The following is a 16,941-nucleotide window of genomic DNA, read 5'->3' on the forward strand; positions in this document are numbered from 1 at the left end:
GTGCTCGTCCCATGTTTCATGAGCTGAAATAAAAGATACCAGAAATGTTCCATACGCACAAAAAGCTTCTCTCAAATTTTGTGCACAAATTTGTTTACATCCTTGTTAGTGAGGATTTCTCCTTTGCCAAGATAATCTATCCACCTGACAGGTGTCGGACATCAAGAAGCTGATTAAACAGCATGATCATTACACGGGCACCTTGTGCCGAGGACAATAAAAGGCCACTCTAAAATGTGCAGTTTTGTCACACAACACAATGCCACAGATGTCTCAAGTTTTGAGGGAGTGTGCAAATGGCATGCTGACTCTGGGAATGTCCACCAGAGCTGTTGCCAGATAATTTTATGTTAATTTCTCTACCATATGGTATAGTTTTTGGCAGTACGTCCAACCGGCCTCACAACCGTATATGGCGTCGTGTGGGCGAGCGGTTTGCTGATGCATAATTAATTTTACCGAAACAAGAAGATCCCACGTAGTTTGCCATATATATATTTTTTTTTACATTTTGAACGTTTACCTAAAAATGTTATTTTTCCATCAGACCTGTCACATTTTTTACCCGACATGTATGTTACTAAGCATAAAAAGGTTGGATGGAAACCTGGTTACTGGGGGTGATATTCATGTTGAATTAAAAAGGAAATCTCTCTTGAAACAAGCTGAGTCATGATTAATGTACATTACAATTGTCAGTACAGTACTGAACTGTAACAACATATTGGTCAAAAGGGTGCTAAATTCCACAGAAATCCATGCCAGATTTTGCACACAACGCACAATTACAAGGTGGGCGTGCTCATAGCTCTTGTTTCCACCAGCAAAATAAACTACCGGTACATATGCAATTCGGTAATTCACAGAGGTACTGTTTTTGAAACGCGGTGAGTCCTGTCGCTAGCTGCAGAATCAAATAACTGGATAAGTTGCTGGATAGCTTAAAAGGGCGTTTTACTACGATATATTTACTGACAACCAAGGACACCACATGGAAACTCACACCACCAGTGCTAAGGTGCTTCTCAACCATGCTACGACATTGAATCTGCACACGGGAAATTTAGTAAACCGTAGCCGTCTCAAGAAAAAATGTCCGTCTTCACCTAGTGAAGAGGTAAGACTGACCATTGACTCTGTCATAACTGGCTAGCTAATGTAAGACGTTTGAAAAGAGTGCATCACGGCTGGTCAGCTAACTGGCTAGATAATGTTGTTGCTAACTAGCTTGAAAAACCATGGCCTCGACGTAAATTAGCGCGTTAGGTAGCTCAACAACCATGCGTTGTCTTTCCTAAATCCATCCCCATTACGTCATTAGAAAACATCAGTTCGCGTTATGTAGTCTGACGTATGGCTCTATTGCAAGCCCTGTCAGGGTCATGATTCACCTGATAATCAGATTCAAAGATGCATGAGGACATTTTAAATTAAGAAAGCCAGGACTTGTCTTGACTTGTCTTGTGTAGATTTATAGAAGGCCAGCTTTAATTCGGCATGGAGAACAATCATAAAACGATTTCCTTGAAGCTGTGCCCAACTTGACTCGTAAGTGTAGCGAAGAATCTCCATTTAGCGTTTACTAGTGTTAAGCCATAGCTCAGGACCAGAACTTAATAATGCGCACATTTTCAAACTGTCCAAGACACTAATTGCCAGCCGTGTACAAAATAATCCTATACTTTCCATGTCTGGCAATCTTTCACAGCATCATTGAGTGATCTGTAGGCATCATTGAAAGCCCTACCTAGTTACGAGGTGTTTATAGCAAACATGTTAACACTTCCATTCATTTACAGTCCACTCTTAATACATTGTTTTTTTACCATTACAGATTCAAGACTGTGTTCGAGCTACACTTAGTGAGTGGTTTGCCACGATACCACCACCAACTTCACCAACGGTTAGGCAGTTTCCTCTTATTTATTTGTTTATTTATTGATCTCTAGTTGCTATAAATCAATGGGCTGAAGCATGGGTTGCCTATCTGCATTTAATCTATTGGACTAATAATTAGCTAGATCCCAAATGTGATCTTTTAACTAGTTAGCGTCCTATTGATTTATTTAAAAAACTTGCATAAACACTTGGGGTCACCTAGGGTAACAGAAACCACTTCATGTCACCATTTACCCCCCCCACCCCCCCCCCCCCCAACACTTTCCCTGGTTGCCACTACTCTTGTTCAACTAAGCATGTAATCTGTCACCACAATTTAAGTCACTCCCCAACAAATATTTAGAGGTTATTGCGTTTTACCCCAAGTTACCCTACAATTGACCCATGTTACATTTAGTCCCACTCTCCAATGCACTCACTGCAAACTCAGGGTTTAAAATGGTGCAGTTCACAGATATTTAGAGGTTGAGAAATAAAGTAGGAATGGAAAGCTGGGATCCACCTCTTTTTAATAAAGGCCATTAAAACTGCTTTCCCTGCGATTGCCAGAATTGTTGTGCATTGACTGCTTGTCGGAATGCATGTTTTCCTCCCTATGTCACTCATAACTTGAACACACAACAGGCTGACCAGGAAATGGATAAATCAGAAAACCCATAGTATAATAGTTTATCTATTCATTAGATGTTTTGTTTGCAGAGCAAAACTACATCTGGACTGCTCTAGCATATTCAAAGTGCTCCTCGGCAGAAAATATTGTTCATGTTACATATTTTTTTGACCTGGTGACACGATTTTTACCGTGGCGCAGCGCCACAGCTAAATGACTGCAGCGGAAAACTGGAAAGACATCACACTCCATCCACCCACTCAATACCACATGCAGTGCATTCGGGAAGTATTCAGACTAGAGGTCGACCGATTATGATTTTCAATACCGATTATTGGAGGACAAAAAAAGCCGATACCGATTAATCGGCCGATTTTATTAGATTTTTTTATATATATATATCATACACACACATTTTTGTAATAATGACAATTGCAACAATACTGAATGAACAATGAACACTTATTTTAACTTAATATAATACATAAATACACACACACACAGCTCTGAAGTGACAATGATACTGAAGAGTCTGCTTAGGAGACAAAATACTCTCAACTGTTTGAATAAAAATAGAGTTTAAGTTACCTGTGATGAATGTTGAAAACAAAAACTTTAATTTCTATATGCAGGAAATCCTATTTTAATAATGGGCATGGTAAGAATTGACAACCAAAGTGCGAGTCATAATTCCCATGACACCTTCTAGCAAAATCTGAAAAGCGGTTCCTCATTTATCCATAGGATATTTTTAGATTCACTTAAAATAAGGTTTGTGTTTCGTGTAGGCTTACACCACCGTGCCAATTTGTAAACTGTGTAGATATCCATAGGACAAGGTAACTCTGATCAATATTGGCTAAATATAAGCGAAGATAATTTTTTTTGTAGAGTGGATTTATGAAAATATGTTGACAAACGTTACCTTATCCTAGTGAGATTTACACGGGTATCAAAACGTCGAGGCGGTTTAAGCCTGCACGAAACACAGACCTTATTTGAAGTAGATCAAGACATTCTCTATGGAAGACATGAACGGTAAAATAACGAAGGAACCCCTTTCAAGTTCAGCCGCAAGTTATTACAGGAATTATAACGCGTCGACTATTTCTCTAAACCATATACCTTTGACTAATCCGGAAACTATCACCTCGAAAACAAAACGTTTATTCCGTTACGTATTTTTTCTAACGGGTGGCATCCATGAGTCTAAATATTCCTGTTACATTGCACAACCTTCAATGTTGTCATAATTACGTAAAATTCTGGCAAATTAGTTCGCAAAGAGCCAGGCGGCCCAAACTGTTGCATATACCCTGACTCTGCGTGCAATGAACACAATTTCACCTGGTTAATATTGCCTGCTAACCTGGATTTCTTTTAGCTAAATATGCAGGTTTAAAAATATATACTTGTGTATTGATTTTAAGGCATTGATGTTTATGGTTAAGTACACATTGGAGCAATGACAGTCATTGATTGATTGTTTTTTATAAGATAAGTTTAATGCTAGCTAGCAACTTACCTTAGCTTACTGCATTCGCTAACAGGCAGGCTCTTCGTGGAGTGCAATGTAATCCGGTGTTAGAGCATTGGACTATAAGGTTGCAAGATTGGATCCCCCGAGCTGACAATGTTCAAAATCTGTTCCTAGGACGTCATTGAAAATAAGAATGTGTTCTTAACTGACTTGCGTAGTTAAATAAAGATTACATAAAGGTGTAAAAAAAAACGGCAAACCGGGGCCCCAAAATACCGATTTCCGATTAATCGGTCGACCTCTAATTTAGACCCCTTCCCCTGAACAAGGCAGTAAACCCACTGTTCCTAGGCTGTCATTGTAAATAAGAATTTGTTCTTAACTGACTTACCTAAAGAAAAAATCTACACACAATACTCCATAATGACAAAGCGAAAACAGTTTTAGACATTTATGAAAATCTTCTTTTTTTTTTAAACGTATACCTTAATTTACATAAGAATTCAGTCCCTTTGCTATGTGACTAATTTGAGCTCAGGTGCATCCTGTTTCCATTGATCATCCTTGAGATGTTTCTACAACTTGGAGTCAACCTGTGGTAAATGCAATTGATTGGACATGATTTGGAAAGGCACACACCTGTCTATATAAGGTCCCACAGTTGACAGTGCATGTCAGAGCAAAAACCAAGCCATGAGGTCGAAGGAATTGTTCGTAAAGCTCCGAGACATGATTGTGTTGGCACAGATCTGGAAAAGGGTACCAAAAATGTCTGCAACATTGAAGGTCCCCCAAAACACACACTCCATCATTCTTAAATAGAAGAAGTTTGTAACCACCAAGACTCTTCCTAGAGCTGGCCACCCGGCCAAACTGAGCAATTGGGAGAAGGGTCTTAGTCAAGGAGGTGACCAAGAACTCGATGGTCACAGTCAGAGCTCCAGAGTTCCTCTGTGGAGATGGGAGAACCTTCCAGAAGGACAACGATCTCTGCAGCACTTCACCAATCAGGCCTTTATGGTAGAGTGGCCAGACAGAAGCCACTCCTCAGTAAAAGGCACATGACAGCCGGCTTGGAATTTGCCACAAGCACCTAAAGGGCTCTGACCATGAGAAACAAGTTTCTCTGGTCTGATGAAACCAAAATTGAACTCTTTGGCCTGAATGCCAAGTGTCATGTCTGGAGGAAACCTGGCACCATCCCTACGGTGAAGCATGGTGGTGGTGGCAGTATCATGCTGTGGGGATGTTTTTCAGCAGCAGGGACTGGGAGACTAGTCAGGATTGAGGCAAAGATGAACAAAGCAAAGTACAGAGAGATTATTGATGAAAACCTGCTCAGGACCTCAGACTGGGGTGAAGGTTAACCTTCCAACAGGACAACAACCCTAAACACATAGCCAAGACAACACAGAAGTGGTTTCGGGACAAGTCTCAATGTCCTTGAGGGGCCCAGCCAGAGCCCGGACTTGAACCCGTTCGAACATCTCTGGAGAGACCTGAAAATAGCTGTGCAGTGACGCTCCCCATCCAACCTGACAGAGCTTGAGAGGACCTGCAGAGAAGAATGGGAGAAACTCCCCAAATACAGGTGTGCCAAGCTTGTAGCGTCATACCCAAGGACCGAGGCTGGAATAGCTACTAAAGGTGCTTCAACAAAGTACTGAGTAAAAGGTCTGAATACTTATGTAAATCTGATAATCTTGTTTTTATTTAATAAATTAGCAAAAATTGCATCCGTTTTTGCTTTGTCATGGGTTATTGTGTGTAGATTGAGGGGGGGAAACTATTGAATCCATTTTAGAATAAGGCTGTAACGAAAAAGTGAAGGGGTTTGAACTTTGCAAATGCATTGTAGTTCGTCATGCTGATAAAGGCTATTGTAGCTGCAAAGCATCTCTGTTTTTAGTAATAAAAAATATATATTATTGCTATGCATACGCTTTGATTATTTAAAAAAAAATTGGTTGAACTAAGGTTTTTTTGGGGCATTTACTATCCAGCATCAACTACCTTTTGTTCTATAGTATTTTATCCCATGATCAAAGAGCAACTCATGGTATACAACTATAACCTAAGAAGCACACCTCTTCTGTGTGTCTACCACATAGCCTAGTTGTATTTCCCATGCATGTTTTATTACGTACATAGCTACAAAACAGCTATTAACCCAACTTCCAAACACCGATTAGTGTCCATAATCTTTTTACCAAGTTCCCATGGTGACCAAGTGTCTACAGTATCTCTGATCAGCTAACATTTCACATCATCTAGCATTAATGAACAATACTTGTGTAACCATGGGTTACGTCTACGCGATAACGTTCTTCTCCTGGGAAAACAAAATAGCTGTCTGACTGCAAAGAATTCCTCAGACTGATGAAAGGGAACTGTCATTTTGATCGTTCATGCAAAGTTGCCTGCGAAAGGTTCTACATGTGCTTCGGCTGTGAGGTTGGCGTGGCTTTGCCCTGTGATATTTCTGCTAATCTGCTTCAGCACGCTCAGTGAATGGGGAGGGGGGTGGGTCTAAGCCCTAGTTAAAACATATTTTTAGTTCGGTGCGGTGATTGTTCTATGTCACTTTCTCTTTGGAAGGGCGGGAATAGAGGGCTGACTGAAACCATTAAGTGCGCCTTGTCGGACTTTTGATGATAGTTCGGCAGCCTCTGCCGCATATTCGGCATGGTGCAAATGAAGCACGCCTCTGTTTCATGCAGCATGCCAGAGCGAGCAGTTCTTCCACTGTCGGGAGAAATGGTAATGCATATTAATGTTAATTGTATGCAAATAAAGATTGCTTCGCTACAAACACACACAGCGGACGCACATTCATGGTCTCGGATTCGCAGGTGGAGGACTTCTGTGAGAGATCATTGTTATGCCTTAAAACCTTAGCCCCCAAACCAATGAGGAAGTCTGCTGTAGTGTTGCCAGCTCGCTCTTCATTTCCATTCAGTTCGACTCGCCATAAGTTCGGGGTCTGAACTGTGCATTACGTACACAAAGCCAAAGCTTATTGGAGCATCCCTGCAATGAAATCCCACAAGATTGTGAAACAGAAATTCTGGGTTCGTATTTGGACAAAGTGGAGGCACTATTGAAGTTTCTTCTCTGGTTCTTTATGTAATTTTAAGCCTAATTTATTTAATTTTTTCTTTGACAAACTTTTGAAGTTTGAGTACATGTTCTAATATTGATTGACACCTATTTATTTAGGACTTACCAGACACAATTGACTGCTCCATCCCTCAAGCTACAGAGGCAATCACACCTGAGGAGAGGGAGGAGCTGAAGGTTTCAGGTGAGTTTTACTGTTACTTATGGTTTTCATGACAATTGACATAGTGATGATATGAGACGGCAGTGTGGCATTGACATGAGGAATTCTGAGCTCAGTATGTGAATTGCATGACAAAAATGCCTTTCCTGGTACCTTGCCGAGGGGTTGCTTTTGTCATTAACGTGTCCATATTCTTGCTTTACAGTCAAACTATTTATTTGCGAGGCAGACCTCTCTTCAATCAAAGATGCAGTAGATAAGGGTGAGTATTACATTTGTTACAAATAAGCAAATAACCATATTGACTCAGTGACTGCCAAAAGTTATTTGGCATATGCAATAGTCTATAAACCTGACCATGCTGTCTTATCAAAATTCAACAGACCAAAGTAGACGTTAGTATCAGTGAACTTATGTCTGTTCCTGGACCACACCCAATTCATGTTTGCATAACCTCAACCAATTTTGTGCTTTAAGTTTCATGTTCATAAGATGGACTGTTTCTGACAGCTTGCCAAGCCCTGGCTGTGTCCCAGCTGGACTCAGTGATCATTGCGCCCCCTGCTCTGCCTGAGGAAGTGAGCCAGACCCTGGCCAACCTGCAGCCTGCCTGGAGTGAACTGGAGGGTCTGGTGCAAAGCCACAAGATCGCTACCATCGGAACCTCCGACCTGGACAAGGAGCTCCTGGAGCAGCTCTACAACTGGGCCCAGGTGAGTGGTGATGTTGATGAGACCCTCGGATTGTTCTAGGATTGCTTTGGTGTTTTTTGGGTTTTGAGTTTTATTTTCTCCTGGTCTAGGTGAAACCCAGTAGTAACCAGGTGAATCTGGCCTCCTGCTGTGTGATGCCCCCTGATCTGACTGCTTTTGCAAAGGAGTGTGACATTCAGCTACTGACTCATAATGACCCAAAAGGTGAAAATGACGCTCTTGCATTTGAATTTGTGATATTTTCACTATATAATCAGATTCATGTTTTACATGAGTAGGGTACAGACAGGATGTGTGTGTGCTCTGAGGGTCAGTGAATTAACACATTGTCTCTTTTCCTGTAGAACTGATTACTGCTGCCAGCTTCCAGGAGGCAGTGCAGGAGAGCACTCAGGACCTGAAGGTGGCAGACTGGAGGTTGGAGTGGGTTTTGCGTTACTCCATCATAGTCAAAAGCAGGGGGATCATCAAAGCAAAAGGCTACCTTGTTCACGCAAAGAGAAGCAGCCTGTAGCATGTCCTCTGAAAACCAGTTGTTCAGATGTTATTCATGACCAATGCATTCATAGTAATGAAACCACTTACCCTTCTGCATTGCAGTGGAAGCTGTGTTTTAAAGACTGATAGGTAGCTAAACTTTTATCCAACATGGTTTCAAAGCTGATTTCTCTCTTTTCTCCCCGCATCTACTTTATTTCTTCTGTATCAAGGATTATGGGGTATTATGAAAAAATGATGCATTGGTACCACATAATTTGTATTTTAGTACAATGACAGAGTTATTCTAAAGCAGTTTAAAGGGGAAACACAACCTTTAACCCACTATGGAAATGTCCTATGATATTTTTACATTGTAAATTTGGATCTGTTAAAGCTTGAGTCATATGTAAAGTCCTAGTGCTCTCTGATGTGTATGAGCAGCTTCTACTGTATAATACTGGCACCCTCTATTGGCAATGGGGGGGGATTAAGGCCTAATTCCAATTGACATTTATGGTTAGTTCAGAAACTATTTTTGATTGAGTGTACACATTTTATTTTAAACAAATCTAGTGATACTTTATGGATGTTAGTATTGTCATGTCAAACATTTTAATATATGTTTAAAGCCCTGTACTTACTGAGCATATACTAGGACAGTGGTTCCCAAACTGTGGGGTTTAAATTAGTAGGCTCAACACCTTTTATTGTGTACATAATAGCACTGAAAAATTCCAGATTGGCATGGAAAATGAATTACAAGCTCTGAAGTGTCTGGATTGATAATGCGTTATTCATCATGGCTTTGGTCCAAAAAGTTTGATTTCTCTCTTGTACTGTAATTAATATTTCATGTTGCCATTTTCTGTATATCATGTCCTAGAATTGGGTTTATTAAATGATGAAACAGACTAAGTGTTTTATTTTAAAATGAATGCGTTAACTGTAAGTCTCTCTGGATAAGTGTCTGCTAAATTACCTAAATGTGTTCAGGTATAGTGCTAAGCCAGTTTTTCTCTTATGAGTCAGTCAGTCACGCAATTAGCAATATCCGCTATCTGAACTTGTCGTAATCATGGCCGACTACCGACCGGGCACGGAAACATTTACTTTCTCTCTGCCATCGTACCAGTCAAAAGTTTGGAGACACCTACTCAAGGTTTTTACTATTTTCTACATGGTAGAATAAGACATCAAAACTATGAAATAACACATGGAATTATGTAGGCTCCTGAGTGGCGCTGTGGTCTATCACCTCTCAGTGCAAGAGGTGTCACTATAGTACCTGGTTTGAATCCAGGCTGTATCACATCTGGCTGTGATTGGGAGTCCCATAGGGTGGTGCACAATTGGCCTAGCGCCATCTGGATTTGGCTTGAGTAAGGCCTTCATTGTAAATAAGAATTTGTTCTTAACTGACTTGCCTAATTAAATAAAGGGTTAACGTTTTTATAATAAATGTAACCAAAAAAGCGTTAAACAAATCAAATATAATATATTTGAGATTCTTCAAAGTAGCCACCCTTTGCCTTCATGACAGCTTTGCACATGCTTAGCATTCTCTCAACCAGCTTCATGAGGTAGTCACCTGGAATGGATTTCAATTAACAGGTGTGCCTTAAATTCATTTGTGGAATTTAGCCCTATTTGGTAAAAGTCCAAGTCCATATATCAAGAACAGCTCAAATAAGCAAAGAGAAATGATAGTCCATGAAGTCAGTCAATGCAGAACATTTCAAGAACTTTGAAAGGTTCTTCAAGTGCAGTCGCAAAAACCATTAAGCCCTATGATGAAACGAGCTCTCATGAGGACCGCCACAGGAAAGGAAGACCCAGAGTTACCTCTGCTGCAGAGGATAAGTTCATTAGCACTACCAGCCTCAGATTGCAGCCCAAATAAATGCTTCACAAAGTTAAAGTAACAGACACATCTAAACATCAACTGTTCAGAGGAGACTGTGTGAATCAGGCCTTCATGGTTGAATAAATAAAATAAACCACTACTAAAGGACACCAATAACAGACTTGCTTGGGCCAAGAAACACGAGCACATTACTGGTGGAAATCTGACCTTTGGTCTGAGTTCAAATTTGAGATTTTTGGTTCCAACCGCCGTGTCTTTGTGAGTCGCAGAGTAGGTGAACGGATCTCCGCATGTGTAGTTCCCACCGTGAAGCATGGAGGAGGTGTGAGGGTGTGGGGTTGCTTTGCTGGTGACACTGATTTTAGAATTCAAGGGACACAACCAGATATGGCTACCACAGCATTCTGCAGCGATACGCCCATCCCATCTGGTTTGCACTTAGTGGGACTATAATTTGTTTTTCAACAGGACAATGACCCAACACACCTCCAAACTGTTTAAGGGATATTTGACCAAGGAGAGTGCTGGAGTGCTGCACCTTCACAATCACCTGACCTCAACCCAATTGAGATGGTTTGGGATGAGTTGAACTGCAGAGTGAAGGAAAAGCAGTCAACAAGTGTTCAGCATATGTGGGAACTCCAAGACTGTTGGAAAAGCATTCCTCGTGAAGCTGGTTGAAAATGCCAAGAGTGTGCAAAGCTGTCTTCAAGGCAAAGGGTGACTACTTTAAAGAATCTCAAATATATTTTGATTTAACACTTGGTTACTACATGATTCTGAATTTGTTTCATAGTTATCAAATTTTGTCATGTGTTTAGCAGATGTTATTGCGGGTGTAGGGAAATGCTTGTTTCTAGCTCCAACAGTGCAGTAATATCTATCAATTTCACAACAATACACACAATCTGTAGTCTAATAAACTGCATGCTTTCCGGCGTGGTAGTGGGAGGCCCACACAACATATCGCTTGACTCCCAAGTCTACTTTGATAGGATTCTTCTTATATCAATATTTGGGCATAAAGGTACTTTCGCTGCCATTTCTCTCATAATTAATTTTACCAACACAAAGATCCCACCATTTCAAACACTGCTGGCATTTTCTCAAATTGTACTGACACTTTTTTTTATTTTATATATATGGTAGGACTTTAAAACTTCTTATGGGCAGGTGGGACGGTAGCGTCCCACCTGGGCAACATTCGGTGAAATTGCAGAGCGCCAAATTCAAAATACAGAAATATTCATAATAATCATTCATAAAATATACAAGTGTTATACATCGGCTTAAAGATTAACTTCTTGTTAATCCAGTCGCTGTGTCAGATTTCAAAAAGGTTTTACGGCGAAAGCATACCATGTGATTTTCTGAGGACAACGCCCCGCTTACAAAAGCATACAAACATTTTCCAGCCAAGTAGAGGAGTCACAAAAGTCAGAAATAGCGATAAAATTAATCACTTACCTTTGATGATCTTCATATGGTTGCACTAACAAGACTCCCTGATACACAATAAATGTTCGTTTTGTTCGATAAAGTCTCTTTATGTCCCAAAACTCAGTTTTGTTGGTGCGTTTTGTTCAGTAATGCACTGGCTCCAGGGCGGTCAAAACATGCAGACGAATACATCCTAATAGTAGCGGTAAAGTTTGTCGAAACATGTCAAATGATGTTTATAATTAATCCTCAGGTTGTCTATTGTCTAAATAATCAATAATATTTCAACCGGACAATAGCGTTTTCAATAGAAAGGAAAAACAACGAACGGCACGCTATCGGTCACGCGCGCAAAGCAGCTCTGCATTCTTCCCCTGTCCTCTAACCAAAAGGTATTTTTACTCGTCGTTTTTCAAAATACAAGCCTGAAAGCATGTCTAAAGACTGTTGACATCGAGTGGAAGCCATAGGAACTGCAATCTGGGCCCTAACCCATAACATAGTCAATAGGCATTCAATGGAAAACAACTCACATCAAAAAAATCCCACTTCCTGGATGGATTTTCCTCTGGTTTTCGCCTGCCATATCAGTTCTGTTATACTCATAGACATTATTTTAACAGTTTTAGAAACTTCAGAGTGTTTTCTATCCAATACTACCATGCATATGCATATCCTAGCTTCTGGGCCTGAGTAACATGCAGTTTACTTTGGGCACGTTTGTCATCCAAACTTCAAAATACTACCCCCTACCCAAGAGAGGTTAAAAACACTGGATGGGAATGTGGTTACTGACACACCTGACTCAAATAGCCAGCTTGCTAATCAATGTCTTGATAAGTTGATTCGTTTTTAACACTGCTCCACTGTCAAAAACACAACTACACCCTACTGTTTTCAACAGATTCATCATGCCAGAGATTGCTTTGCTTATATAAAGTGTTTTGTCTCATAGTTCTGAAGTACTGGGATTGACATTTCGCCACAGGCCACTCCAGCGTCCACTCGGAGAACCAGGAGGATGGCTGATTAAAGGGAGACTGCAACCCAGTCTGAGGTGACCAGTGACTCCCAGCACGATGTTCTCTCCGAGGCCCAGAGGTCCACCGTGAAGAGGAAGACCAGGGCGTCCAAACGTCACACTGGCTTTGCTAACCAGGTAGACTCCACCCATGAAGCTGATGTGTCTGAGTCCTGCTGTTCTGCTGTATCAGATATGGAGGTTATACCCGACAAACAGCCAGCTCGCAGGGGCCGGAGGATAGCCACAGGCGGGGCGCAGCCTGACGCAATAAAGGAAGAGGATGTGTCTGAGGTAGACTCTTGTTCCTCCTCAGTGTCTGGCTACAGAGGACCAAACATTCGCGGAGCCCCCAGGACTCTGAGGACGACCGTTCTCAAAGACTGCCAAACAGGACCATAATAATTATTGTAGCTCAGTGGTGTCTGAGTCCAAGGTTCTTAACTTCCAGACCAGCGTGACCAGGAGCACAAGGACTACTTCAAAGTATCATACTGAGGACACTGAGCTTTCAGATCCTGAGTCTTGTCTCTGCTCAGACGTCCACGGTGCGTAGAGCTACCAGAAGCAGGACGGGTTGGTTTATTGATGCTATCCCCATGCATTTAAAGGAAACCACTGATGGCTCCAAGTCCCCTCTACTTCACAAGAGAAGCAGAGGTGTGGTTAAAGCAGTTCCCTGTGACCTCCAGACTTGTGACTCAGGGCTTTGAGTCTGGGCCAAGTATGACTCCCAGGAGGTCCACTCGCAGGTGGCCTGTTCCTAAACTGACAGGCATAACTGTAACGGACTCTGAGTCTGACCAGACTGATGTGTATACCCCTCTGGGTAGCTCGGTGAGAGGCAGGGGCACCCCCTGTAGTAGTCGCACTGGATCCAACCGCAGTTCCAGGGCAGCTCCACTTACCCGGCTAACAGCCAAAGCCCTGGATATACTAGTTGAGAAATCCCTATGCCAGTCAGATAAGGTGAGTGTATCTGAGTTTGCAGATGATAGTGTGTCAGAGGACCATCAATTAGAGGACGCAATCAACGGTGATCCATACTGCTCCGTGATAGAAGTGGGTGAAGAAAATACAATCCTTGAGGATCAGGATGTAGTGATTGATGAGCCAGAGCCCATCCAAGTTCCAAAATCTGCTCTGGAGCAAACTGGGAGTGTGACAGTCTCTCAGGATGCAGAGGTCACTAGTGTACAACAGGAGTCCGTAGAGACAACCGTCCGTGAAGAGCCAGAGAAGAATACCTCTGAGGCGGATGTCCCTGCTCTGCAAAAATCCTAAAAGATGAGAAAGTGATCCCAGCAGACTCTGAAGTCAGAGTGACAGTCTGTGAGAGTGCTGATGCAGAGATGGCTGAGGCCCTCTGTGAGCCTGCAGTGGAAGCAGAAGACCAGCAGAGGGAGCTGTCCACTGAGGATGCAGCAGATGCGGACACCCCAGTGATAATAGAACAGGAGTCGATAACACCAGCTGATGCGCAAGTCTCTCTCGATCATACAGTAAAAGTAACGCAGTGTGAAAATGCAATGTCCCCTGTTATAGTGGTGTCTGAGGAAAAGGCCATAGATGTAAACCCCCACACAGGTCCTCCATCGGAGGTAGACAGCCAGGAATGTAAGGCAGTGCCTAGTGAGGAGACTATGGATGTGAGCAGCACAATAGTAACTGAGAATGAAAGGGCTGATCAAGATGAAGCCCCTCACACCACAGAGCCCATTTTGGTGACCTCTAGCCAGAACCTGAAGGTCAGTGTATCTGACGCTGACAAACTAGAGGAGCCCAGAGACACGGTCATTATACAGAAATCTGGCATGATCAGTTTACGGGAGAGCAGTGATGAAGAGGATGACAATAGCCAGCATTCTGAGGAGGAAGGGGATGGTCCTGATGGTGAAGAGGAAGGTCTGTATAGAGGATGAAGAGGATGCAGGCCCATCCAGACCTCAAGCTGCTACTGCTCAGTCCTTACAATCCACAATTGTAAGTATCTGTTTTTTGTTGTTGTTCATGACCATGTCATCTGTGCATTTAAAAATGCACAGATGAGTTGACAGGGCTACGCTGCCATTTTTATTCTGAATGGATAGCAGGATTTAGTATTTTTTTAAATCTCAAGCAATGGAGCTATTTACTCAAATATTGAATTGCAATGCCAAGCACGTATAAAGACTTTTCACATTCATTTTCATTAGCATATCAAGAGCGAACCAGTTGGAGACTAGACAATGCTTCCTCTCCCGGGTAATTGTTTGAGACAATCTGTTATAGGAAAGAGTTGTCCAGCCGCATTGACCCGGGCCTGAGAGTGAAGGAGCTTGGGGGATTATACATCAATTTTGATGGCAGCAAATCAAAGACTGTCTCTAACTCCCTGAAAAAACTAAAAGAACAGAAGAGCCAAGATGAGGTAAATAACTTTCATTGATTTTGTTTTGAAGGTGATATATGGCGTAGAATTGGTAATGAATTGTGCAGTTATGCAAGGCTGGGTAATTCAATAACGAGAGGAAGTTTTTCATGAATTTCAACCCTTTGACTGCCACGGATCTCTGCGTTTTTCAGATTTTCTGCTTCTCCTACATTGTGATTTGTTTTCTCTGTTGGCAGTTGATGAAGAAAAGTGTTATTGGCCCAGAGCTTGAGAAGAAAGATGCTGTGCCTCCATACAGGGAGTCCAAACAGGCTGTGAAACTGAAGCGCAAAGTGAATACAAGTCCATGTGCCCTTGTTTATTAATTTAGAAAAGGAAGTAGTGTGATACAAGGAGAAGTTATATTTTTACTACATTTAGCAATTTTTGTTCACTCATTGACTGGCATGTTTCCTCCTTGGCTTGCCATGCTCAGGAGAGGGAGAAGACAACTGGAGCCGGCTGGTTTGACATGCGGGCTCCTGAAATGACAAGGGCGATCTCAAAGCACTGAAAATGCTTGGAGCAATGGACCCCAAGTGGTTTTACAAGAAGAACGATAGAGATGGATTCCACAAGTATTTCCAGGTCAGTAATCATCTAACCCTCAACTGTGCTTGATTTTCCCAGTGCTCCATATGTTGTGTTCAATGCTATGGGGGAAAAAACGTTGAGCCACTATTCCTCACTACTCTTAGCTAGAATTACTGTAAGGATTTACAATGTACTTTTTATTTTGGAACTATTTGAACCTTTTTGTGCTTGAATGTCTTTGTTCCAGGTTGCTACAGTAGTAGATAGCCCTGTGGACTTCTATCATTCCCGTGTCCCGAAGAAAGACCGGAAGAGAACCATGGTGGCAGAGTTGCTTGCTGATGCAGAGTTCAGACAGTAAGTTTCATTTGACCTTTGTCATGTACAGTATTAGTTCATATCATGTCTGAAACTATGGTTTTGGCATAGTGTATGGAAATGCATAACAATTGACAATAAATATTTGATATGAACTACTTAAAGGGCTTATGGAAAGTATAAGCCCTTTAAGTAGTTCATATCAAATATTTATTGTCAATTGTTATGCATTTTCAACAGAAACAAGAAGAAATACCAACAGATCATGACAGAAAAAGCAGCCATTGGTGCTTGCAAGGAAAATAATAAGTTCAGAAAGTGAGAGTGACTGAGTAATGTTTGTATACAATGCAGTCATGGCTGTATTGAGACCATTATATGTTAATGCCTGAATGAAACCTGTTAAACACATACAGTACCATATTTAAAGTGTCTGAGTGTCGATGCATCTGTTAAATATTTTATAAACATGAACGAACTATGTATCAACAGATTTTATGACTTTGTAATTCAAAGGTTTTTTATCTTCATCACATTTTAGTGAAACAATTAAGTACTTTACTGTGATTGTTTTATTTTTTTGTATCATTTTAATGGAAAACAAATCTCTTCATAGCAAAGAGCAATTTCTCAAGCAATAATTGTCAGACTACTCCCAGACAATCCTAAGTGGGGAGGGGGAAAATTGAAAACTAGCTGTTATTGGAAGAGGTTTGGAACTATCAACTAATTTACCCGCCTGGCAGGCCAAAACTCCATCCCACCAAAACGGGCTGAAATGTATTTTCAAACAGCACGCACCAAGGGCATTATCACAATTTCATTCCAAATGCATAGTGTAGATATATACTCAACAAAATATAAACGCAACATGTAACAATTTCAT

The 16,941-nt window shown here is 41.4% G+C and overlaps 1 protein-coding gene and 1 pseudogene across 1 annotated transcript; both read left to right on the top strand.

The window, feature by feature from the left end:
- Positions 1-768: 768 nt before the first annotated feature.
- LOC111975829 (glutamate--cysteine ligase regulatory subunit) lies at positions 769-9,094 on the top strand. Its single transcript, XM_024004442.2, has 7 exons — positions 769-1,117; positions 1,835-1,903; positions 7,209-7,293; positions 7,478-7,534; positions 7,783-7,985; positions 8,075-8,189; positions 8,330-9,094. The coding sequence occupies exons 1-7, from the start codon at positions 992-994 to the stop codon at positions 8,497-8,499; spliced, it is 825 nt and encodes a 274-aa protein (XP_023860210.1). The 5' UTR covers positions 769-991; the 3' UTR covers positions 8,500-9,094.
- Positions 9,095-11,585: 2,491 nt separating this feature from the next.
- Positions 11,586-16,483, top strand: LOC111975956 (deoxynucleotidyltransferase terminal-interacting protein 2-like; annotated as a pseudogene).
- Positions 16,484-16,941: the final 458 nt, after the last annotated feature.

The sequence above is a fragment of the Salvelinus sp. IW2-2015 genome, linkage group LG16 (genome assembly GCF_002910315.2).
Source record: "Salvelinus sp. IW2-2015 linkage group LG16, ASM291031v2, whole genome shotgun sequence".
Taxonomy (NCBI): domain Eukaryota; kingdom Metazoa; phylum Chordata; class Actinopteri; order Salmoniformes; family Salmonidae; genus Salvelinus; species Salvelinus sp. IW2-2015.

Excerpts from the sequence above, each read along its gene's own strand:
- LOC111975829 (XM_024004442.2), top strand. The coding sequence starts at position 992 with ATGGAAACTCACACCACCAGTGCTAAGGTGCTTCTCAACCATGCTACG. Across the intron at positions 1,118-1,834 it reads CGTCTTCACCTAGTGAAGAG|ATTCAAGACTGTGTTCGAGC; the intron begins GTAAGACTGACC and ends TTACCATTACAG. Across the intron at positions 7,294-7,477 it reads GGAGGAGCTGAAGGTTTCAG|TCAAACTATTTATTTGCGAG; the intron begins GTGAGTTTTACT and ends CTTGCTTTACAG.